General features: G+C 46.8%; 1 protein-coding gene across 1 annotated transcript in view; it reads right to left on the bottom strand.

The window, feature by feature from the left end:
• The window catches only part of agrn (agrin), a 211312-nt gene extending 197258 nt beyond the window's left edge, over window positions 1–14054 (bottom strand). Inside the window, exons 1-2 of the mRNA XM_062542039.1 lie at window positions 13511–14054; window positions 12036–12297 (exon numbers count right to left, since the gene is read on the bottom strand). Coding sequence (XP_062398023.1) covers window positions 12036–12297; window positions 13511–13711 — 463 coding nt within the window. The 5' untranslated portion in view covers window positions 13712–14054. The remainder of the gene's footprint in view (window positions 1–12035; window positions 12298–13510) is intronic.
• Between the last annotated feature and the right edge of the window lie 12633 nt (window positions 14055–26687).

Genomic DNA, 26687 nt, shown 5'->3' with positions numbered 1-26687 from the left:
ATGGCAGAGTCCCCCTAAAGTGCTTGTGTGACCTACAGCAGGTTGGGAGGTTGGTGCCGTGCAGCAACTCAACACTCCCATGTAACATACGAGACTGCGCTCAGGCAGCTGTCAAGTGGTCACGTCTCAACATGCCTTGCCGTGTCCCCGCGCCACAGAGAGCAGCTAGACATTTACAATAATCCATCAAAGCACAACACAGCTTTTCCAGCGAAAATAAATATACAAAGAAAAAAAAATCCCCTTCGGCTTCCAAATTAAGCCACGTTTCCACTGTTCCCGTCCAAGCAGCTCTATTCAACCCTGGCTAAATCAAACATTGCATAACCCCCCTCCAAAAAGCCTGGGGAACAGTGACGGCAGTTGGGGGGTTGAGGGTGGGGGAAGGGGGGAGGTGGGGGTTATTCCCTCCGCTCTGCAGCACTTGCCATTTTGGGAAGCGTGAGTGTGTGTGTGGACGAGGGAGCGCGCAGGCACCTGCCCGTGACCTGACCCGCACGGATCTGCCCCAGGTGGGCCGTTCACGGGGGCAGATCGACCTGATGCGGCGCGGACGAGCAGGCATGACTGATTTATCAGGCTGTCGGATATGCGAGCAGATAAGGCACGCCTGCACCTAAACTTAACTGCCCCGCGCACTATATAGCTCCACAACAGGGAGGAACTGAAGGGGTGGTGGTGGTGGTGGTGGGGGATTCCACAGGAATTTTGAAAGGATTCCCACTCATCCCTGGATTAGGAGGGCAGTGGCGTGTAAAGTCCAGTCCCAGGGCCTTCACAGAGGTGCGGAGAATGCGTCGTGGGGAAGCTTGCGCTTAAACATTAGCTATGCACCCATGGCCAACGCTCTTACTGAGCTGACAGCAGTGGGGCTCTGGGGAGTCATCTTCCATGGAGGGAAGAGTCTGGAGAAGATTTCCTCCCAAACTCAGACAGGGAGTTTATGTGAAAGGTCAACCAAACAACAGCGCCATATTCGCCGCACTCCACAAATATTTGCAAAATGCCAGGGGAGAAGATACGAGATGACATTTTTCTACAATCGACTCAGACCTATCCGCTTGTGTTAGAACTTGTCCCTTGTTGCAGGGCAGCATTTTAGTAATGGCTGCTTTTTTTCTTCCCTCCTCACTCTTCAAGTGCAGTATGAGTAAGACTTGAATAATAACGCCTGAGGTGAAGAAAAAAAAATCGATGTTGATCTCTCTCGCTCCCTCCTTTCACCACTCTCTCTCTCTCTATCTCTCTCTCTCTCTCTCTCTATCTCACTCACTCTCCTCCAGCGCCGCCACAAAATATTTTCCGCTCACCTCTAAAGGTACTGCTGCCTCCCCCCAAATAGAAAATCACTAATCCAACCACGCGCGTCTCTTCGACTGTTTAGAAGAGAGCCCAATCACTGAATGATTCCTTTAGTCTACGCAAAAGAGCTGAGGCAGTCGTTCTGGGTCGGCGCTGTCTTTTCCACGTATATCCCAGTGCCCCTGACTTAAGATGCAGGGCCCACTGTGGGACTGTTAGGCCGCTGGCAGCGCTCTTTGATGCCAGACATCCCTTCAGGCGAATGGCTCCGGGAGAGCCGCCGTCCCAGTTACATGACTGGGAAGCCTGCTCGCAGCCGAAAATCTGAATCAGCCTCTTCCGAACGCGCCGGCCCTGCGCTTCGCAGCGATAACCCACGAGGCAGCGGCACGGGAGTGACGCGGCGCGGGATACAACGGGAGGCATTGTCCGCCGTTGATCGTTCAAGTCGGCTTACGTCTACAACAATAAATCTTAGTCTGGGTGTCTGCGAGCGTTCATAAACAATGACAGTCTGAGCCCTATCCTCTTGTAGTCTTCCGTTCCCTCTGATGAAGAGATGAAGGGGGGCCCTTTATGCAAGGGGGTGGAGGGTGGGGAGGGGAGGGGAGGGGGGTGGTTTCCTGCACAGCTGGGACGTAAGCACACGTGAAGTAGGCCAAGAAAAACACACGCAACCGTAAGGCGAGGAGAGGTGGAACATCACAGACACCGTCTGAGAACTCTCAGAACCTCTAAACCTTGTGAGAGTGAGTGAGGAGTGAGGACAACCAAACATCTCCTCCCTAACTGCCCCCGCAATAACTCCATGACTTCATCCCAGCATGGATAATAAAATACATAAGCACACGGATAGAAAAGACAGGATTAGGGTGTGTGTGTGTTTGTGTGTGTGTGTATGTGTGTGTGTGTGTGAGTGAGAGAGAGAAAGAGAGATAGAACAAGAGAACAAGAGAACGAAAGAAAAAGATGGCCTTGTCCTCCAGTCTTATCTCTTACTCTACTGCCCTGATTTCACGAAGGCTGTGGGCTGACTGAAACAGCAGGTCATCACACAACATTTCAAAGCAGTCTAACAAACACGCACATACTCATGCTGACTAAACATACAGCTGTGTGCGTAATGTTCATTCTGCTGATCAACATAACCTTATTTTGCACCGAGGAATGGCAGTCCGAAAAACACCCTCAAATGAAGTGTACATGTGACGTCCAAAGACACTAATAGGCATTTCTGACCAGACAGACAACAATACTCCCAACACAGCCTGAGCGCCACGCTTGAAAGCACTCAGCAAGGCATGGGTGGGGTTCAAAGGCCTGCTTCTAAGTACACCAGTACCCGACCACAGTTCTACCCCCCCCCCCCCCCCCCCTCCTTCAGACGCGTAATCAGTGGGGCAGCGATGTCCTTCCTGGCCACTAAAGCGGAAAAAAAATGACAGCTCTCTGGTCACAAGCGCGCAAGCTCATTTCGCAGGTCTGTGCATACAGAGAAGCTATGGGAAAAGGCTTGTGTGTGTGTGTGTGTGTGTGTGTGTGTGTGTGTGTGTGTGTGTGTGTGTGTGTGTGTGTGTGTCTGTGTGAGCACGCCGAGTGTGTGAGTGTGGCGGGGAGAAAAGCAGAGACAGACAGCGACAGAGGGGATTATAACAGAGGAGATAGCAGGAGATAACTGACTGTAGTTATCTGTTTACGTGTGTGTAGTTCAAATCAACCCCCGTCACGTGAAAGACGACACAGATATGTCCTCACAATGTAGTTCATGCACCCGTAAAACTATGAGAGTGCGCGTGTGTGTGTTCTTTGAGGATGTGTAACAATATCTGTGTGTTATTTGGTGGGGAGGGGAGGGGGGGGGGGGGGTCAAAGCGATACCGTCTGCGAGCTATCTCTGTTTGCCTCACAGAGCCATGACTTTCTTGCCATTGTTAACTGAAATAACAGGATCACTGGCTGACTTCATTCAAGCCATGCAGATCTCACAGCTCAAGGGGCAACCCTCTTGGAGAGGAGAGAAGAAGAGAGCAGAGGAAAGCAGAGGAGAGGAAAGAAGGAAAGAAGAGATTGAACGAGGAAAGAGGAGGAGAGGCGTGGCACATTCCTCGGCCGCACAGGAGCCCAGGAGTGCATAACCACAGGCGACCTCGACAGCCCCGCGTCCTCGTCCAAATAGGACGCCGAACCAAACGCTCCTCTCTTAAACCTCTCACACTCCTCCTTTTTTTATTAACCCGGCTCGAGCCCGAATGCCAAAAGCTGTAGATATGGTCCCGGAGAGATGCAGGCAAACCCCACATTATGGATTACGGCTTTATTCTAAAGGCCATGCCCAGGCATAATACCAGGCCTGTCACAAGAGTTAATTGAGAAACTGAAGAGGGAGAGAAAAAAACTAGGTCAGTCTTCTTTTGTGCTTGACGGAGACTTGGGGGTGCACCTGGTGGTTATTACACTGGCAGGTTTACTGCTCCGGATTCCTCTATAATTACAGGTATGCGCAGCAGCCCCAGCCTCACTACATGGCACAACACACACACACACACACACACACATACACATACAGACACACACACACACACACACACACACACACACACACACACACACACACACACACACACACACACAGACACAAGAGGGAGTGTGGGAAAGCGGCGGAGGTAGAGCATCTTAACCTCTCCGAGGCAGCCCCCGGCTGGATCAAACGCAGAGCTCCTCTGCCGGGCGAGCGGCCGCCATGCAGCCCACGCAGCCACGGAGCAGACTAGAGGGAGGAGGCCGAGCGAGCTCAAGGTCACATGGGTCGCTCCCCGCACCGCGGTCACAGGGAGTGTGGCGGAAGCGACGGAGACAAGACAGACGAAGGAGAGAGAGAAGGGAAGAGCGCGGGAAGTGGGGTCCCGGAACTTTCCATGAGTGTCTCTGAGGATACCCTCCATCTCCCCCCTCCCCCCACACCCCCCCATGAGCAAACAGCAGCATCAACATCCTGGAGATAGAGGCATGTCTGGAGAAGCTCACAGTGGGTTGATAAGAGGCTCAGTCGACCGCCACATGTGGCTCACAGAATTCCACATCTGTCGGGGGTGTGCGTGTGGGGGAGAGGGGAGGAGGGGGGGGATTGGAGCAAGCTGGCTGTCATGGTGACCATCATCTCACTATCATCATCAGGCTCCACGTTGCATGGGCTGGCAGCAGGTGCAGCCATGGAGACAGACAGCATGCATGCAAGAGTTCACTGTGAACTGGCAGGTGCCTGACCTGGCCACTGAGTCACACGTACATAGAAATAGAAACACACACACACACACACACACACACACACACACACACACACAGAGAGACAGGAACAAGAACCATACACAGTAGGCCCTGGTTTAAATATTTACCAATAGCAAGTGCACACCCCTCTGTGCCGTGATTTAATCTGTAACTGAATTCTTCTCAGCATGGGAGGAATGAATGAAATCTGAATGACTTCATTGCCATTCTCCTGTCCTCCTGCTCTCCTCGACACCCCTGGCTCGTCATGTGTGTGTGTGTGTGTGTGTGTGTGTGTGTGTGTGAAAGAGAGAGAGAGAGAGAGAGAGAGAGAGAGAGAGAGAGAGAGAGAGAGAGAGAGAGGCCACACAAACTCTCAGCTCCCCACGCACTAGGGTCTTGTTAACTGAGCAAACAGAGTAAAAATGCATTGTATATCCCTGAGTGAACTTTTGACCAGAGGCCGGTTTGCTTTCTGCGAGATACGTCCAGCCCAGCCCCTTGTGCAACCACCTCATTCCTCATGGGTTGTTCTCCCCCTTGTCCTTTGCAATGTGTTTGCAGTCAGAAAAGAGCAGACATTCATTTTCATTGTGCTTTGTCATGTTTGTTTTCTTCATAAATAGATGCGCTTACTGAACTGAGAAATAGCTTGGGCGTGTGAGGGTATTCATTATTTTTGACAAGATCGTATCACACATCCCCCACATAGCCTAACCATTACAGACACACACACACACACACACACACACACACACACACACACACAGGTCCGGCTTGTCAACAGGCAACCACAACCTCAGATCAGTATGAGGACACACCGTCACTGGCGTAAAAGGAAGCGGTTCTCATCCGTGACGGCCGCCTGCCTTTCATCTGTCTGACGGAGGCTTCCCAGACTGCTCCCAAATGCCTCCCCCCGCGGACGTTTAATTACAGTCCTGCTTTCTACGGCACTCAAGCAAAACATCAACTTCCCCGGTCCCTGACACAGAATTCAACGCCCAAATGCAAAACAACAATCGCCCTCCCGCATCCATTAGAGACAAACCATTTGTAGTCCTCCTTCGACACACACTCTTTCGGATTTTCTTCATTTTGGTGTGACTAAAAACTAGAAGGACACATTATTTTATCTGTCAAACAAACTTGCCTGTTATGAGGAAACATGTCTGTCTAATCTAAAGGATATTACTCACGGGGCTGGCCGATACCTATCAGTAAGGGATGTGACCAAACCCTGAATCACAGATTTTATAGCGCCCTCCCACTGAGAGGCTGGAGGCAAAGCCTGACCTTGGGACTGGCAGGGCTGGTGATTAGCCGCACTGACCACGACAGCTGTGCACCCTTTCACACCAGATCCGGGCTGGAATGCTGTCACGGATCTCAAGGAACGCGTCTCCCACAAAGCCCGGCGCTTTTCTCGTCTCCGCTCGCCCCTTTGTGTCTGGAATCCGAGAGGTTTTCCAGTTCACTACTCCTGCAAGCCCGGAGAGCACGGCGGCACAAATCTGTATTTCCTCTCTGAAAACAAGAGTTTAATCGTGTCTTTGAAAGAATCTCACACCTCTCTCTCTCTCTCTCTCTCTGTCTCTCTCCCTCTTCTCTCTGTCTCTTTCGTTCTCGCTTTCTTTTTTTATTTATGTCTTTCGCTTGAGCAGCAGCTGAATTCAAGGCTCTTCGTATGGAGGGATAATGCCTAACTCAGGTGCAGTGCAGAGGTTGGGTATTTCCCAGGAAGTCAGGCTTAAGCAGCAAAGCAAACATAAAGTCTTCCAGAAGTTAACTCTCTCATTACACTGCTCACCACCGGAACTCTGAACGAGGGGCATATCATGGCCAACAACTCTCCCCACTGGTGCTGTACTGGAAAGGAGGTACACTACATCAACAACTCTTCTAATGAGTCCTCTATCAATAACGATGCTTAAAATTAGAGATGGGCTCAATCTAATATCTTGCTATGCAGTAAAGCCATTGTAGAAGAGCAGCCTTTCTCACAGGGGAGACAGATCAGAAATGTACTTGGATGATTTTCAAGAAGTAATGAAACAACTCCACCAGTGCAGTTGTTCCTTTTGGGACAGCACAGATCATTTGTGAAGTGAAAGAGACAGAGGAAGTCAAAGCCTCTGTCTCCCTCTTGGCACGTCAAGGCTTTGCCAGTGAAGCCTTCATCAGCATTCCAAGCAGGCGTTCCGCTTTCATCTTTTTTAATTAAAAATCTCCCACAAAAATCGAACAAGTTCCGAGACTAGGTAGAGATAGCTGGCGTCCAGGTACACCTTTTTTTTAGCTATTCGTCCGGCTCTTTCCCCACCTCTAGCCTCCTGAATTCCGATCCTCTCCTCTCCGCCGAAGCTCTCGTCCTCCACCAGTGCCTCTGGAACCACCAGCTGCGGGTGCCCTGCGCTCCCCATTCCCCATTCCCCGTCCCCCACCCCACTCCACCTCAAGTACTTCAGCAGGCACCATCCTCACAAAACCCTCTCGAGAGATGCCAAGGGTCTGAGGGGTTCGCCAGTGGGGATTACTGGCCCCCCGTGGCTCCCCGCACAAAGGCGCATTTGTGCGTTACGAGATGTAATACCGACACGAACCCCACGGGCCACATTGAAAACGACGAGTGGAGAGAGCTCCGGGAGCGTTTCTGGACTGTGTTTTTGCTGGTTGTTATGAAAACTGTCCTCCCCGTCGAAACAGGCCCATGTACAAATGGACAGTGGATATGTACAGCATACGAGGGCTGTTAAACAACACATGGGAGAGTAGTCTGTTACAGACCCTTAATCTGTTCCCTCTGGTGGGCTAAGAACACCCACACATGTGGAGGCCTGGCTAGCACTGGTGCTGATGAAGACGAAGAGGAAGAAAACGAAGACGAAAAGAAAAACTAGCCTGCTGACGTGCGCTGACGGCATCGCCACCTTCTCATCCGGGCTCTGCGTGCGTGCAGCTCCTGACCTAAATGCCCCTGAAGCCTCTCGTTTTCAATTTAAGTGAGCAATTTTGGACATTGCGTGAAACGCTCTCTCCGAAATCCTCCGGGGCCAAAGGCTGGATCTGGTTAGAATAATACATTTAATAATAAACCTGTGTGTCTGTGAGAAGTCCCCATTGACGTGATTCTCATGCAGGCTCTATTCGGAAATCAATTCTATTCAAACGTGAAGGAAACACGGAGGAGAGGAAACCCTGCTTCCCTCCATTACGCCTTATCTATTAATCATTACCTTCTTAGTCAGGAACCACAGCCAGGCCTGGATTTGTTTTTGTGTGTGTGTGTGTGTGTGTGTGTGTGTGTGTGTGTGTGTGTGTGTGTGTGTGTCAGGCTGACTTTTTTGTAAGTACAGTATATAGTGTGTCCTACTGTATGTGTGCTTATGTGTATGTGTGTGTGTGTTTGTCGGTTTGTGTGTGTGTGTGTGTGTGTGTGTGTGTGTGTGTGTGTGTGTGTGTGTGTGTGAGAGAGAGAGAGAGAGAGAGTCTGACTGAGTCTCTGTAAGTGTACAGCAAGTGTGTGTGTGTGTGTGTGTGTGTGTGTGTGTGTGTATGAGTGAGTGTATGTGCATACCGTATATGTGCCTGTCTATGTGTGTGTGTGTGTGTGTGCCTATGTGTAGTGAAATCCCAGGCCTGTGAGACCAACCAGCCTCCTCCCTGCACAAACAGTTGGAACAAAGCCGGGTGCTCCCAGAAGGCCGAGGCCCGGCACAGTGCAGTCCGGTGGAGCCCCACCGAGGGACATCCTGGGCTCCAGCACGCGGAGCATTCCACCGGACAGCCTGCATGCTCATCATTACCCAGGACCACCTGCTGACAGCCAGCAAGCCCCGGAGGCCTCCACTAAGCTAATGGCCTCCGACACGACGGGCAAAAACCTGAGATGGGCCCCATCCCTCAGACACACACATACACACACACACACACACACACACACACGAGTGAGAGAGAGAAAGAGGGGTGAAGGGGTAGAGAGAGACAGAGTTGGGTGGGTGAAGAGAAAGGGATGGAGAGATCTCAAAACAAGTCAGAGGAGTGTGCACAGTGATGCTGAAGAACAAAATAAAACCGCCTTTGTTAGCCTGCGGTGACAGAGCAGGGGATGGGAAGACTGTGCTGGTGCATTAAGTGGAGTTGAAAAAACAAAAAGCAGCTGATAAAAAAATGAGTGCGATAGCATCTACCCAGACATTCAACACCTCTCCATCAAGGGATGGGGTTCTCTCTCTCTCTCTCTCTCTCTCTCTCTCTCTCTCTCTCTCTCTCTCTCTCTCTCTCTAACATGCATTCATTCACTCTACCCCAAGCTCTCTACTCCTCTTCCCTCTGTTACAGGCATGCATAAACATTAACATTAGCATTCATTACCACAGGAAACAAAAGCCTATAGTGACAATATAAATTCCTATCCACTTGGCTCTGTGTTACTGCAACTCCGTCACAGTTTTTGTCATAGGGTACTTCATACTGACATCAAAACCCCTTTGTTTAGCAGATCTAAAAGCTGAGATGTAATCTGACAACAGTTTGGTTAATTCTGCTCTGACACATGCAAACATATCCACCAACAAGAGGAATGGCACAACAAGTCCCCACCTGCCAACTTTGCCAAACAGGCAAAACATTTGGTTTGACTTTTAAGTTGAAATCCAAAACTCCCTTGACAGGGGGGATCTAACAATAATCACTCATCCTTTCATTGATTTATGAAGTCCTTGTGCGCCTTGGCAGTCAAAACAGACAAAGCAAACACCAGGTAACTGATGGAGAACCAACAGGCTTGTTCTGGGAAGGAGGTGAAAATGAGGACACTTTTTACTGAGCGTATTTACCGAGGGCCGAGTAAATAGGCCTTGGGGCTCCGGCACTTTAGGAGATGAAAGCATTAGCTAAGTGATTGCACGTAAAGGAGCTGGCCTGGGGCCTGTGGCACTGTGGGTCTGTGGTGCAGGCCAGTGAGAATGCGATGCCTGGAGGTGTCTTCTTCTGTGCCTCGGCCACACTCTCTCCAGGCAGAAAGTGCCAAGCAAAACATCCTCGGCATTCCAGCCCACACCTGTACCAGGAATTTCTTCACTCAAGTCTTTCTCTCTGTCTCTCTCTCTCTCCCTCTCTTTATCTCACTCTCTCTCTCTATCTATCTCCCTCTCTCTCTCTCTCTCTCTCTGACACAGACACACGCTCCTCTTTTTCTCTTCATCTCAAAACCCCTCCCAACCTCGTCATTAGTGGTGACAATGAAAACACAAAGCTCTTTTTTTTCTCCCCCCTGCCTTTTGGCAAAGAGTTTTTGACAGCGCCGCTCCTGACCTTTCCAAAAGAATCCCTGAAATTTTCTTCGCTATCTACCTGTCAGAGGTGAGGAGAGAGAAGAGGATACATTGTTCTCCCTGACAGGTACAGTCTTGTTCTTGGTGCACTATCCCCCATAGTCTGCCTATCTCATTCATGCCATTTGTACAGGACCTGGATACAACCCAAGGTTAGATCTTTTAAAAAATGTCACTACATTAAAGTATGTTTATTCTTTAGGGTGATATTTAGCCTGATTATGGCATGACACCTTATTCACTATGAGCAAAAGTAAATTAGCAAAAAGAATGAGCCTGATAAAAATGCACCAATTTTAGAAAGAGCTAAAAGCACATATATTTACCCCAGGGTATTCATCTGATAGACTGTGAGACATTTGTTACCATTTAAACACCACATTTACATAATGTATTTCTGGTAGAGACAAATCTGAGGGTGACAACAGTAGAGTGAAGAGAAAGCAATTCATTTAACTGGGTATATTATCCTAGGTGATAACAACAGCATTTGTTTTCCGGGGCATAGCACTTAGCCTTTTATATGCTCCTGTGAAATATGGCACTCCGCTGAATTGCTTCTTAAACGAACCACTTCAAACTGAAGCAAACCACAACAAGAGTACATACCCGAAGCAGTGTTTGACTGAGCCAAGAAAGTCCTCACTCCTGAGCAAGAGCAAGGGGAAAAACTGGGGATAACTTAAGGAGAAAGAGAGCATAAAAACAGCTAGCCAAAGACTGTTTCGTGCCTGGACAGACAAGCAGAGGAATTTTTATGTTTGTGCCAAATTCTACTAAACACTGCAAACAAGCCGGGGCCATTCGAATCACCTGCCAAGCAGAGGAGAGAAGAATGAACCAGTGCTGCTGAGATTTGGGGCCCTGGGCAGCTTTGATTGGTCCACTGTCTCACAGTGCAAGACACAGAGAGAGAGGGAGAGAGAGAGAGAGAGAGAGAGAGAGAGAGAGAGAGAGAGAGAGAGAGGGAGAGAGAAAGAGAGAGAGAGAGCGCTCCATGCTCTAAATTTCGCCTGTCTCTGGTTTCCATGCCGGCTTACAGTATGTGTGGTAGACTCGAACTTTGAATGGCTGCCAGCATTGTTAAGAGAGCGAGCAGGAGCTGAGCCGCAGTGAGCGCGCTCAGTCTGGCTGGTACAGAGGCATCGGAGAATCAGTCCTGCCCACAGCAGATGTTATGGCATATCTAGGATCGGTGTGGCCGCTACAGTGTCCTGGCTCATTACAAGGAATCTCCTTTAAGTCAGCCATTCAAGCGCATGCTTTCATGCCCCAGAGTTTCTGATTTAGCGTTTTCTATATTTTTCTCCCCTCTTTATTTATTTGTCTGCTTTTACTCCGAAGAACTTTTGGGAAATCTGGTTACTGCAGCTGGTTTAAATAGATTGCTTGTCCAATCCCACCCAAATTCAGGAAGCCACACGCCGAAAAAAACTATTTTTAAAGATGGCATATTTCTGCGCATGGACCGGCCTAATTTATTCATTCTGTCTTAATGTCCATTTCCTCCTTCTGCCTGTCTGCCTCGCCAGCCCCGGCGTGGATAAATTTAGAAGTGTAGGCCTACTGGCTGGGCCTTTTTTTTACTGCACTAACACTTTGCCTTTTAAAAGGTGAGAACAAGGGGCAAATGTGGCAGACTGTGGGAGACTCTGATAGCAGTAAAAGGCTTCGAGCTGGAGGTTATGTGTTAAGATTTTAGGAGCTCTCCTCTTGACTTCATAAAACCATACCCCTCCAGGGCCTGAAATGTTCCCCAAGTTGGTGACTTTGCCTGGAGAGCATAGTTGTCAGCTAGTGAATCACAAACCACCTTTTCTGAGGCACGCACAACCATTCTAGTAGAAGTAATACAGCAGTAATAGATGCATTGAGTCAGGTCACCCCTGAAAAAGTTATTTAGTTTATCAAAAAACACCAGCTGGCCTTGTAACAGTCACAGTAGCACATACATTATTCATGATGAGCACAAACACTCATCATTTCCGTTGCATTGCATCCATTTGTGAATAACTTTTGGTTAGGCCAAACATGTCGTGAAGTGAGCGGTGTTCTTGATTTGACTTTGTGCCAGCCATGGAGTGGCTGAAGAGGGGTATCAACTTCACATGAGAGTTCTCAATAATCACGTACCTTCCACATAATTCTCCACCTCCTCAAGGTTGCGCAGGGTTATCCGCATCAGGCTGGAGTTCAGCATCAACTCATTCTTGTGAGCGGGCCACATGAATTCGGGTGCCAGGTTGACGAAGAATATACGGGTGTCGCCTGTGGAGACCCGGTTGTCACAGATGCCAGGGTCCCCGAAGCCACCAATCATCACCTTGTTGCCACCATCCAGCAGGACCTCCCCATTGACCATCGTTTTGCCTTTCAGGTAACGCCAGACCCTCACCTTGGCGTGGTAGTCAAACAGAGAGAGGGTGTTAGAAAGAGGGTTGGGATATTGTCATATCATATACAGTAGCTTTATGTCATGCCCCTGAAATAACTGAGTCATGTTAATCTACTGAAGGGAGAGGAAAGACAAGCACATCTGATCTGATCTTTGGAACTATGCACATCTTATGAATCTCAAACATTTTATGACCATATGTACAATCACAAAGCTACGTTGTGTTTTCATATGTCATGCTGTCTGCATCTGATGCAGTGCGACTGGGAAATAGCTGTGAGATGGATTACTAATAATTACTCATATGTAAGGCCATCACATGGAAACGGCGCATGGTAGTCCAGAAATACGATACACGACAGTTAAGTGTTCAATTTAAGGGGGGGGGGGACAATGGAGAGACCAGTTAATACTGGCTCCTTAGCCATGGAGGAGATCGTGACATAACAGGACAGTGTCCGATTCAGAGACGATTTATTGACAATTCTGTGCGTCACTTCCTATTTCTCGTGTGGTTAGCAACAAGTGCAAGCATCTCCAAGATTTGCAATTGATATGGTTAGCTTATGCTTTTGACGACGCTCATAAGTTAATAAAGCGGAAAGTTACATTGCATTTTGCTACACTGAAAACATACCGTTTGTTTGCCACATGCAGGCTATTCAATCAAGTAAAGAGGATATCACTATTTGCGACGAAATACAACACCCAAAGTAGGTGACATTATCAACCGCAATCATCGCTTGGAATCAGTACGAGCTAAATGGTATGCCTTGAACTAAAACCGAAGTCATCCACTGGCAAGTGGATCATGATGTCAGCTTATTTTAGATTTTTCCAGTCGGCTTATGCTGGGAACCTTTGTCTGAATGGTAAGAAGTGCGGTTTTGAATGGATGGATGTATCCTGCGAAAGCGCAATTTAGATACCGTACTGATAAAGAGCACAAGCAAATGTTATCTGAACAGACGATCAAACTAATTTGACAGGTGTCGATTTCCTTTTGACAGGTGAATTCTGTGAAGTCGATAAGATACTGTAATGACTACCACTTCGTTTAGTTGCTTTCGCTTCATGTGGAAAAGAGTTTTGTGTTTCATCACTTTACAATGAATGTGGACTTTGCAACCCCGGCTTTTAATAGTAATTTCATATGGCGTGAATACGGACAAATCGAACAACCTATTCAAATTCACAATTACCCCACTCTTACCTTGCAAGAATACGTATTGTGCACCGGGTCCATGTTCATTATTTCTTCCACAGTCCCAGTTAAAACTATGTTCGCCTCTTCTTCTCTTCTCTGAAGCTCTTTTTCCGGACAAGTTCCATGACAACGCTGAGACAAAACCGCGACAATAAGGATTGTCCACCCATACAAGTGTCTAATAGTCTGTCTCCGTTGTGTGCCCATGATCACAAAAACGGATCACAAAAAGTAGCTAACTTGTGGCAAAATCTTTCGACTGTTGCAGTAAAATAACAAAGCAATAATCCGGCTTTGAGGTGCGGTTTACTTTCTTCCAACTTCCCTGCAGTCCGTCAAATGAATGCTGTTGCGTCTAAACCTCATGCGTCTGGTGAGCAAGCTACTTCGCGGTAAGCCGGTGGGGAAAGAAGAAAGGAGCAGGATTCTTTCCCAAGGAATGCGCTGCACCACCACTCCCCCCCTCTCACACTCTACTCTTTCAGAGGGAGGCTGCTGATTTGCATGCCATCTGAATTGCTGATAAGACCAGACGGGGGTAGCGGGTGCGTAGACCGACTCCCCAAAGTGGTGTAAAACGCCACCCTTTGGAGAGATCGCGCCTACGACGCACGGAGGAAATTGCCGACTCCTGCGGGCAAAGAGGGAGCGGTGCTGCCTCAGAACACTGAACGGCAATGTCAGAATTGCTGGGTTCATAATGTGCATGGATGTATTTTGCTCTGAACGGATTTATTTTAGTAAGTTAAGATCTAATTTGCCTATAAGAGTATGATCACTACTCCAAAACTATAATTTCACCAGAGCTGCCTAAAGTAATAAAGATGTTGGCCATTTATGGAGTCTAATGTTCGCAATACATAAACGCTCCCATGTGTTTTTTTGTTGCAGCTCCCTGTCCAAAACAGACAGTGCGTAAATTTCCACTTTTTAAAAGCTGTAATTTCACTAACCATTCATCTATTCTTGGAAAATGACAGGGTTGGCTATGCTCAGTCCGACAGATGTGACATTTGTAGAAATTATCCCGAGATTTGTTTTAATGGCAATACACCTCATCTTCCCTGAGCTGCCTCAGTCTAGACACAAATGAAATAATATGATTTTGTTTTTTTTAATAGCAATAATTAATTTTCTTTTATTGGTTCACAACAACACCAGTTTTTGTTTGCTGGTTTTACATTTAGCTTGAGAGACTGCATCAGTGTCTGTTAAGCCTCCTGATGTACTCTGAAAGGGGGGAAACAAATGTAGGAAATGTTGCGGGGGAAAGAAAAAACAATATTTGGCAGATTGAGTGATGTGAGTGATTACATGACTCCACTGCACAAAGGAAATTGAGAGACTGGTGGGGGTGGTTGGAGGAGAGAGAGAGAGAGAGAGAGAGAGAACTCAACTCAAATGGCAACTCAAATTCAGGCATTTACACAAATTGCATCATGTTCAACAGGCGAAGAGCTCGCGCCACCTACTCCTTCCGCCTCTCTCTTCATCGCCCCCCCCCCCCCCCCCCCCCATTTTGAGATCTCTTTACGGAAACCATCCTTGCTCTTTCTGGGACCTGCTGTTCAAACAAACTGCTACCACTCAAGGGAAGGATGGTTTCCCAATAACTCTTGTGGTGAGACATCAAAAAATAACTGGAAGGCCACAAACAAACTGTTGAAATCCACATTTTGCAAACCAGTACTGACAGCATGGCTGTCTCATTTGCAACCCTCCCCAAATCTCATGAAGAATCATGTCCCAGCAACACCAAAGGGCCTTACAGCTTTCCCCTACCCACAAATATTACTCTTGAAGAAAAACAAATTGAATGTAAACAGGCTGTTGAGCAGCTGAGTCTGAAAAAAACTTGACACAAGCATTTTGTTACTGAAATGCTGCCACAAAACTGGCACAATTATTGTTTGGGATATCAGCACACCAACCGAACACACTCCAAGGGCTTAAGAGCCAGATTTACACTGTTTTGTTTTGGGATGTTCCTACACCCTCTTTTTATTTCAGACAATCTCTAATTTCCATGACTGTGTCTTGAGGGAGTTGCTTCATGATTGACTGCGGAGATGTTTTTTTTTTTTTTTTTTTTACAACAATAAAAGTACATTTCTATGGTGTGCTGGGGACTGGTGGTGCAAAATTATGCAAATGCTACAGTCAACCAGCTGGGATTTAAAGATGCAATGCAGTCATAAATTGCCAAGTTCAGCCATTATTGTTTGTCTCTTTCCATCCATTTTGACTCACGAAAGTTGAAAAGCATCTCGGAGCGGGAAGCACTTGGCAGATAATTAGACTGAATCGCTGTTTATCATAAAGTGAATTTTAAAAGGGAAGTGAATTTTTATATTTCTGCACTAATTTTATGCCAGTGGGGATGCACAGACAGGCGAACCCAGATGCACAATTACACAAATGCATGCAGACTCACACACACACACGCACACACACACACACACACACACACACACACACACACACACACACACACACACACACACACACACACACACACACACACACACACACACACACACACACACACACACACACACACACATTGAAAATTCCAGCTTTATCAAGACAGCCTTCTGTTAGTCTTTTGTTTTTACAGAAGACAGCCTTTATCCCTTTATCAGGCCTCTCAGCTTGGGAACGGCATAGCAAACCCTCCCCAGCTTGGCATTCAGGCTGTGAGAATGCCGGCACCCCACCAGCGTATCTCTGCCTGCCAGGCCCCCCGAGGAAGACGCTGCGCAGGGTGGGCCTCTCCTGCCACCCCTCAGCCTCTGCTTCTGTCCACACCTGGGAGAGACAAGGGCATCGTCCGTCACTTCCGTGGACACTCTCTTGTCTCCAGCCCAGCGAGATACGGTATCTCGTTGGCACCTGCTATGCCACGGCTAGAAATGACCTGCAACACTCTTCCCTGGTGTTCCCACAGATGGGCTTGTGACTGCGCTCACGAGGAAATGAATCTGCCTCGCTGTCGGCACGGCGACAGAACAAACGAGGCCAACCATAATGGCGAGCTTACGATACACACGTCAAAGCAAGGCCCCATCATTTCCACCGCAGAAGCAAGCCATAAATGCAGCTCCGAGCCCTCCTGAGCTCACATAATTATAACGTGTGTCTCACTGAGGTAAACTAAGCTCAAGGAAAAGCTGTTTTTTTTCTCCTTCTTTTGAGTGACTGTTTCCAATAATTCCCTGGTATAGATGGTCTGGCTTAGATCACGTTGAACTGAAAGCACTATGTGCAGCTCAACACCATGGTGCCAAAATACACAACAACATTAAATGTGGTGGAAGAGGAAAATGTTATAAAAAGCAATATGGCAAGTGAAATGCAAAGCACACCCAAGTGTGCTCGGAGGACATACTGTGTTGTTGTTGTTGTACTATTGTGGCACATTTGAAGACAAGACACCCAAGTGCTCGCCGCTCACATTTCCTCTTACACTCAACGAGCCGAGCAAAGAGTGTGGCGAGCAGGCGTTGTTTAGCTGACGGCTTGTAGCCAGATGTTGCCCCGCTCTGTAGTGTCAAGTCCAAACAGGAGGTTAGCGCTCACACCTGGTGTGGGTCTGAACGGTGCACTGGAATGCTTCCGTGTCTCTGCGCTCTCCGCGCAGAGGAGATCTTTCTCTCCCATGTCGAGCAACAGCAAAGTAGCAACAACAACAACAAAAAAAAAAGAGAGTGGCCTGGCAAATTGCTGCATTCCAGTAGAGGGGGAAACAGGGGGTCTTATCTGCTGTTTGAGCAGAGGTGCAATGTTTCCTGTAGGCTATCAGCAGCACAGTCAACAATCAAGCAAACAGACCCCATCTGGTGGCATTGTGAGGAGTGGTCGCTGGAGGTAGAATCGCTGTCTCGCAATGCCCTCATTGGCCCCGGTGACACACACATAAACTGAAACACACACACACACACACACACACACACACACGCTTGCACACAAATATGCACATACTTTGTTTATGCACCCTAATTCAAAGTCCATTGAATCTTATCATTCAGGCTCTTTTACTAATCCAGACCACAACATTCAACATTATCAGTCTCACCTGTTTATTGCGCACAGATGAAAGTCATGTAAAGATTACAGATGGAGTTTGCCAAGGCTAATCAAAATAAACCTACTTCCATGTTTCATTAACTCCTAAAACTTAAAACTGTGTCATGGGTAAAGGGCCTGTTTATCATACAAAATACTGCTGATCAGCGAACAGAAGCTGTGAAAATATATTTGAAATATTGATGAGGCTGGCCGGGCCAGTCATAAAGCCGAAGCCAAAGCCTCAGCAGATTTTGTTACTGTAAGTGATTCATCCTCTTTTTTTTCTGTTGTACACCAAGTGGGAAGGAAGGAGATACTGAACAAAGTGCTGACCTTTAGCAGAGAGTAAAGCCAGGGCGAAGGTTCATCTGTGCTCAACACTTATGTGAAAAGATACAGCACTGACACTATATGTGTCACTGGCTATCTGTCAGGGGGAGCTTTTGAGAATAGCCATCCATCGAAACAGTCAGTCAAACCTTCTGCCAGTCAGACAATACTGTCACTGTTGGCAAGTAGGCTGTTTTAATTATAATCCTGGATGAAATCTAGCCTGCCTGGGTGTTCCCATCCTGCCTTGCGCAGTGATTTCATTCACGCTGCTAAGGCAATCTGGAAACTAAGACTCAAATTTTCGCCTGATGCTGGCGACCAATCACAGAACAAGGTTGAAAGCAAGACCATGATGAGCTATGCACAGAAGCATTTGATAGACATCCATGGCGCCCAATGAACGGATCTGGGCATTTTGTCAAATACGAGAAAATTAACGTCTGGTTGCCAGACCACGTCTCATTTGAGACGTAGGCGCTAGCCAGGCTAGATGAAATCTGGATTTTGTGAAGGTTCTTGACTTTCAGCAAATGTATTTTCTAGCTGTGTGTTTTGTGTGTACTCAAAACAAGTGGCTTTGTAAATGGGAAACAACAAGGTAATCAACTAAAGGAGCAGTCAAGGGAGGAGTGCATTTTACTGGTTGTTAAACTCAAATATCAAATAATCTCATCTCTTTTCAAGGTCGAGGACGGCACCTTCAAAGGAAAACTCACCACTGAGGAAATTAGCTTGTTTGCCGTCTATCCAGAGTTACATAAGATGATGATGATACCCTTCTCTTCTCTGTGTAACCAATAACTCAATATGACTCTGTTAGCCTAGCTTACCATAATTCACTGGAAGTGGGTTACACAAGTTAGCCGTAGCGTAAATTGGAGTGTCTTAACGTAAATGGAGCTCTAGGCTAACTGACATAACCCCACTCATATCTAACTCTGGAGAGAGCTAATATCCCTCAAGAAGTTGTCGTGTTCCTTTAAGTTTGGTCAAGGTTACACTCCTCCTTTATCTGGGAAACCATGGCCCCTTTTCAACCACTCTCTTCGGTCCTCCGGCTCGTTCCCACTGATCTATAAAGGACACTGGATAGACTATGCCATTGTTGCCGCCCAATCATACTTTATAGATCAGTAGGAACGGGCCGGTGGACCGAGGAGGGAAGGAAGGGAGGATAGATAAAAAGACGAATGAGAAGAGCCTCATGTGGATGAGTATGGAGTACCTCCAGCTAAAAGTGCTGTGTTATAACCTTCACAGCTCCTTGCTGGCAGCCGCACACCCAGCTGATGTATCGCTCTGACAAAGCCTTTAATGCGTCTTCAGCTAATATATGCTGAGAGTCCTTTTTCCTGAGTCAAAGTTGGGGAGATGCAGCATCCTTCCTGCATCTTGTCCTGAGTGGCAGAGTCATGGAGGCACAAGGGCCTTGTGATTTAGCATCCACTCGCTCTTTTACGGGCGCTATTCATTTGCTAGCGAGCTCCGGCAGTCAGCATGCACACAAGCAATTAGGAAATGAGCCCGCCGAGGCTGCTCCAAGACTCCCACACCACTGTAAATTAGTGCCTAATCAAAATGTCTCCAACCAGCTGATCTCGTCATCAGTGTGGCTGGAAAAAAGAAAGAAGAAGAAGAAGAAGAAAAAATCACTGGCCACTTTGTGGAGGGGGGGTAAAAAAAAGTCAAGGAGGACGAAAACTGTAACGAGGAATGTTTCATTATAAGCAGTTGCTTGACAGGTGGGAAGGAATGGAAGGAAAAAGAACACCTGGTCTATGCGTCATTATCCGAGTCAGTGGGAGTCTGAACGTTTCATTTCTCTCCATCTCGCTGCACACTCAATTTCAGACACACAAGTCCAAGTCTTTGTGCTGGTCAACATGCCCCCCCACCTACTACACTTCCGTCAAGTGTGCAAGTTTGATTGATGCCTATGACGAACGTAAGGGACTAAAATCAATGCGTGCTGGTGAGCAAGCAGAGCACTCTGGTCAAGGCACCAGTGACTGGACAGTATACGTCTGAGAACTGAATGATGGCCCTGGGGAAAGTAACTGTGGGCGTAGAGGAGACGCAGGTCAGTGCAGCGTCAGGCTTAGACCGGACTCCTCCCCTACCCCCCTACCCCCCTCCCTCACCCTCACCGGCTGCCCAGGCCCTCAAAGCCAGCAGCCTCATTAAGTAATGGCTGAGACTGATGATCCACCGCTCTCCCCTGCCCCACCAGTGAGTCATTTGATTGATACGCATCGGATCAGAACGACTCGCTTCATTACTTTTGTTGGCTGTGCTCAGGCAGTTTTCAAGGGGAGAGAAAAAAAATTGAACATTGTTTTGTGTGTGTGTATGTGTGTGTTCATCTTTCCACAGGAATAGGAATGCTATAGCAAGGAGTATGTGCATATGTGTGTGTATGTTTCGTGTGTGTGTGTGTGTATGTGTATATTCATGTATTTGTGTTACAGAACTTTGTGTCTGTGTGTGTGTGTGTGTGTGTCTGTCTGTCTGCATGCATGTGTGTGCATGCGCAGGGGAGTGGTTGAGACTGGGATTAGTGTTTTTGGAATGAGTACATACATGAAGAGCAGAAGGGTGTGTGTGTATGTGTGTGTGTGTGTGCGTGTGAGTGTGTGTGTGGAGGTTCATATTTCTCAAGGTGGAGATTGAGATCCGCCTCATGTCATGGGGAAACAGATGTTAACACGATCGGTCTCGAAGGTGGGGATGGGGATGGGGATGGGGGGGGGGGGGGGTAATGAATCACGTCAATCCATTTCCATGACAAACCTTTCAGCTGCATGTTCCTTATACAATCCCCTTCACCTTTACACCCCCCTGCTTTGTCCTGCTGTCTTTAAAGAATGCCATACTTTCCAACACCAACATGAAGACAACAGAAACCAAAGAGGAGGGACCAGCAAGGGGAAGGAGATTTTCCCTTCTTTTGATTCGCGATGAAAGTGTGTTCAACCTCGTGCCTGTCACTCAGTGGAGAGAGGGGGTTGGGGGGCGGGAGGCGGGAGCTGCCAGTCAGGGCACGTCAGTGGAGGAGGAGGAGGAGGAGGAGGAGGAGGAGCAGGAGGTGGCGTGGATCAGGAGAGAGCTGGGGCCCTGGCGGCTGCTGGTGCTTTCCAGCAGAGGGACGCATCAGTGTGCCTGCAGCGCTGCGTGTCTCATCAGGGAAGAATGCCAGGGCCGCATCCGGGGCCCAAGCAGCGGCAGAGGCCGCCAAGAGTGAATAAGAGCAGTTCATCCTGCTCCAAGTGCCTTTTAATTTACGCCCCCCCTCCCCCCTCCCCTCCCCTCTCTCTCTCTGTCTGTTGGTCTCTCCATCTTAGCACATTTTGCCGCCAGCGTTTCCTTTCCTTTCAGTGCTCTTGCTCTTGCTTGAGGGGTGCTGGGCGCATGGGTTACATTCCCTTCCAGTGTCTCCTTGGCTCCTATACCAAATACCTCCACTGGAACCAACCACCAGGGCAGCAGGGAGAGGAGACGAACTTTGTGACAGGTGCCCAGAAACCTTTCAGACGGTGTTCGTTTTTTTTTGGGGGGGGGGGGGGAATTCAAATATGGAAACTGAAAATGCTCAGGGGGCTTTTCTAGTCCCACTCCAGCCCACTAACACCCTGAGCGCTACAGCAGGTACTGGAGGCTGTTGGCGTCACTGCCCAGGCATGTGGACGCTCAGCCTGTCAATCATCTGTCAGACAGATGTGTGTGTGTGTGTGTGTCTGTGTGTGTGTATGTGTGTGTGTGTGGTGGCGGGGGGATAGTCCCTCATTCATCACTCAGAGGAGACGCTGTGATGACTGTGTGTTCTATCGCGCCAGCTTCCGGGGATGGAATGGCTGTGGTTTGGGAGGAATCTGCTGCAGTGGAGTTAGTGGGTTTCCTGCAGGCTTACTGTATGTGTGCTGCATTCAACAAAATGTGACTGACTAAAACATAGGACTTACATGACTCATTATGGAACCATGCACACAAGTATTCTTGTCTTAACAACAGTGAAGAGTATCTGTTGCGTGTATTGTGTGTGTTCAGTTGTATGTTATTATGACCGCCGCGCCAGCGAGGGTCATACAAGTTTAGTCAGATTTGTTTTTTCTTCTGAATTTTTTTTTCTTCAGTAAATTTGTGTCAACGATTCCCAGGACACTGAAAGCAGGCTGCACGAAACTTGGTGGGCATGTACTGTAGCTCCACAAGGGTAACACAGAACCAATGTTTTCACTTTCCATTGCCCTCAAAAGAGGGTATATAGACACAGTTTAATGTAAATATCTTACCTTAGGGCATAGGATGACCAAATTTTGGTATGTTGGTTTCCAGGGGCCATGTCAACACATCCCATATCCACTAATTTGAGGTGTAGCGCTACATAGTTAGAAACAAAAAGGCAAACACAAGACACTGTAATCCCAGGTATCTTTGGCTGACAGGTTCAAAACTGCACAAAATGAAGTGTAGGATCATTACGACACCCTCTGAGTGCATGCCAAGTTTAGTGGAATTGCACATGCACACAGGTATGTACACACTCAGACATAAACACGCATACACACACACACACACACACACACACACACACACACACACACACACACACACACACACACACACACACACACACACACACATTTATGTACACAATGGTTGCAAGAGTAGGGGATGGAGAGGGAGATGAAGACAAATTGCCAATTGTTCTTTATTTACATACTGAACAAACTACACTATTTCTGGCCAGTGGCAACCTCGGTATTGAACTTCTGACTGCCATTGAACTTTTTAAATACCTTTGTCATATGGACATACCCTTTTAAAGAAAACAGCCTCTATCCCGATGCATTACACTATTTCTTTCATTGTGCCATTGATTTCATTTAATTGACATTCCTATCGATTTGGCTTTGCCACAAATTGGATAAAGACCTTCTGCAGGCTCCTGCTGGACCACTATGGTCTTTGCTCTGCCAACAGGTCTCAAACCCAGGGAGGCTGTGGCGCAACAGGCTAGAGCGCTCGTGCCATGTACTTGAGTGCCCACCAGGTTTGATCCAGTCATTTCCCGATCCCACCCCCTCTCTCTCCCACTCACTTCGTCCCCTTAGAAGTTTAAGGTTCTATTTGACATTTTTGTCAAAATTGAGTTACTGGCATATTCTTATTCTGTGACACCTTAAGAAGTGAGGCGTTTATTTGTAGTTGTATGCATTTGTGGACAATATATCTAAAGAGGTTTGTCCCGTATAACGCTATGACACAGGGGCGGGGATGCAAACGCTGCTATGAAGTTGTACACTCTCTACTTCCCGTAGTGTAGACTTGGCTAGACTTGACCATGTGACGAATCACGAGGCACAGACCCGCACGGACCCTTGTGGATATGAGGAGGCATCTAAACACCTGCACATACGTCAGGGATGTAAAAGCCAATTAGGGCAAAGACCTGACGTCATGAAGGCAGGGTCTAGGCTCCGCTGCTCTCCGCAGTACCTCCAGAGCGGCTGCTCTGCTGCTCCGCAGCTGCCTGGTCACGCCTTGCTCCCGCGATAAGTTGAGGCCATGTGATACCGACTGCCGAGTCGAAAAAACACCCATCTAGACCATCGTGGACAGATTTTTAACCACGTGCATCTTGTGCTGCGCAGTTTTTGTGCTGCGCAGCCATCTTGAACTCGCCTAATGTACACACGTCAACTTTTGGACATGGAAGGGGCGGGATATGTGTAGACAACATGGCGTAGAGCTAATGCCATCATGCAGGGAGGGATCCGTATTACCTCCGTCAAGGAGGTTATGCTTTCATCGGGGTTTGTTGGTTGGTTGGTTGGTTGGTTTGTTTGTTTGTCTGTCTGTGTGTGTTTGTTCGCAAGATAACTCAAAAAACTTTCAGGGACCTGCAGGAAGAATGAATGAATTTTGGGAATGATCCGTATCACCGTCTGGATGCAAAAGGCGGTTTTTCTAGTTTATAAAGCTACCGTCCTTGATAGGCAGGGTCATGATTAGCATCAAAGCAAGCTTCTCTCGCCACTAACTAGGCATGTGTCGGTCAACATGGACAGGTCAAGGTCCACAGAGATACACCTGTGGCCATTTAGTTTCAGCCTACCCCATTAAATGTAAACATACGTGTTTGTAGAAGCAGTGACCTATAGCTTTGTCTTCTCTTTTCCAAGCATCACTCATGAGAAAGCCCACACTAGACATATTAGTTAATTACATGAGAATGCAGTCACATGAAGTCCATTCTATAGTCCACTCTATTTCCAAAATGGCAAACTAGTATGTATGTGAAAGGTGGATAGGTAGGCAACAACACAACAGACATCCAGGAACAGAGGGAATGAGGAGAAAGACTCTTCAAGTTCAACTAATAAGTACTTTCCTGGGGGGTTGCACCATTGACTGGAGAAGATCAAAGTATAGGTCACACACGCTAGTGTTATGCAGTTTCATTATACTAAGTCTCTCTTTTACTAAAGGGCACAACTATCTCTGTGACGTGGTATGCCAGTTTGTTCCGTCCATTATCATCGTTTTGGTCCTTCGATCTTCAATAGCAAGTTTCAGAAATACAGCTTCTGTTGTGTTATATTAGGCATTGCATCGACGATCATCATTTTGGTCCCTTACAGAAAGTTTATACTTAAAAGTGTCTTATAGTGGGGTAGTGGAGATGTCTAGGAGAAAAAAAGAGGAACACAATAAAATGTTAGGATGTGACTTATTATGTGATCTTCCATCCGTTGACACAGTGAAATTTGTGATAAATGTTATTGACTGGAACACTACGTATTTGTGTCAGTAGACCTCTATTCTATAAGGCTGAGTGAAAATCAGTTTGCAGCAATAGCAGATTAGGGACAGGCTTAGAAACCTCCAGACCTACTCACTGACAGAAGAACCTCAACTGAGCAAGGCTGCTTTTGCCATTTAATCCTTTTCCAGACCTATTTATTGGCAGATGACTGCTCTGTTTGTTTTTCCAGGTTTTGTGGCACATCATGCATCTGTGCAGCATTCCTATCAGCACATACATTATATTTTGTTAACTTACAAAATCAAGAACCAAGACTGTAATATAAATTCTGTGGTATATACCATATGAATAATTAATGTCCTATTATTATGCACATATTTATTTACGTATTTACGTGTTCACACTGAATATTTAGGCCATCTGTTACAAAAGGGCGTCACACATTGTGTAGTCTGGCCAAATCCTTTCAGCAATTTACCATCACAAAGGAAGCATTAAGGGCATAAACTTCAGGCACAATGACTATATATTTTATCAAAGGGACATCGCAAGAGATCACCATGTGCACAGGGCTGATATAGCAAGCTTTAGTCAGTCCTCACCACACACAATGACTATGAGACGCACTTGAGAAGAACGGACCATACTGAACTAGACAACCAACCAGGCTGTAAAACCGTTCCAGTCTTTGCACATTGTAGGAACTCAACAGTGAGTTACTGGCCCAGCCATTTTTCCTTTGCCAACATGTCCCTCTGCTGGTCAGTGAGAGATAATGCAGGAAATACCATCTGTTGTTCAAGAGATATTCTTTTTATCTGTATTGTCAAATTCATATTAAAATGTATCTTAAAATAAAAGCAAAAATATCTGCAACTTTGTTTTAATAAAATTCAGTTCAATATACCTCAATAAACTGAACTATCAGCTGTCACTGCCAAGGTACTTAGGCACCACTTTTGCTCTGTTAATCATTTCTGTCAAGAGTCATATCAGTACACCTAACCTATGGTCCCCATCCCAACCTAATGGAAACTGACTCACAGATAATAATAAAGCCTGAGGCATTTACAAGGTCTGTATGTATCTATACAAGATTCATTTTGTTTTCCTACATACAAGTAATTCAGTGCACCTTGGTGTACCATGAATTCCAATGATTTAATTGAATACATCATGTTTCGAATGCTATACACTGATTCACTAGTACTGGGGAGGTGTTAGGGTTGCACTGATTCGGGTAGGTAATGGCACTATACTGGATGTCAAGATACAGGACGAAGCAGAGATGAGGTTCAACTTTGTATTATTCCAGAAAGACATTCAGGGTTCCATCATGCATACAAAGGAATGTTAGTAGATGGATATTGAGAGGTACAGATAAATTGAGTCTGAAATAAGAAATAAAACAAATACAACTTAGGTTCTAATCTTACAAATAATATATATGCAGCTCATTATACATAAGTGCATCAGTATTAATCTCATTAAGCTGAATTCGTAAGAGAGGATACACATACAGAAACTCTAACCCTTCAAGATAGAAAGAGGGAAATAAAACTATAACTTTATCGGTGCACAGCAGGCTTGCACGTCTGCTCATTACTGTAGGTACTAACAGGAGAAGAGAAACTTAATAGCAAATCACACGAGTCATATGCAACATCGAACACGCACATAAAGTCCCGGCCTTTTCTACAAAGTTAGTAACACAAAACCGGGCCCGTGTAGACACTGACATTGAATTGAGACACTGAATGACATTGAAACAATAGTGGCAACTAAAACACACCCAGCTCCACCATATGCACCATAGGCCCACTAGAGGCATACAGTGCATTATGCATTTTGCTCTTATTGGCTTAATATGGTTTGTTCAGAACCATAATCTGAATTAATTTGCTTATGCCTATACTAGAAAGGAAACAAAATGTTTCTCACAACCCCTAACACAGAAAAGCACATTTCAGAAACATTTTATTTATATTTAGAAAAAAACTTAACATGAAGCCATCA

This window comes from Sardina pilchardus, chromosome 7 (assembly GCF_963854185.1).
Source record: "Sardina pilchardus chromosome 7, fSarPil1.1, whole genome shotgun sequence".
Classification (NCBI taxonomy): Eukaryota; Metazoa; Chordata; class Actinopteri; order Clupeiformes; family Clupeidae; genus Sardina; species Sardina pilchardus.
Note: the sequence above shows the minus strand (reverse complement) of the source record. Positions and strands in the feature narration are given on the sequence as shown.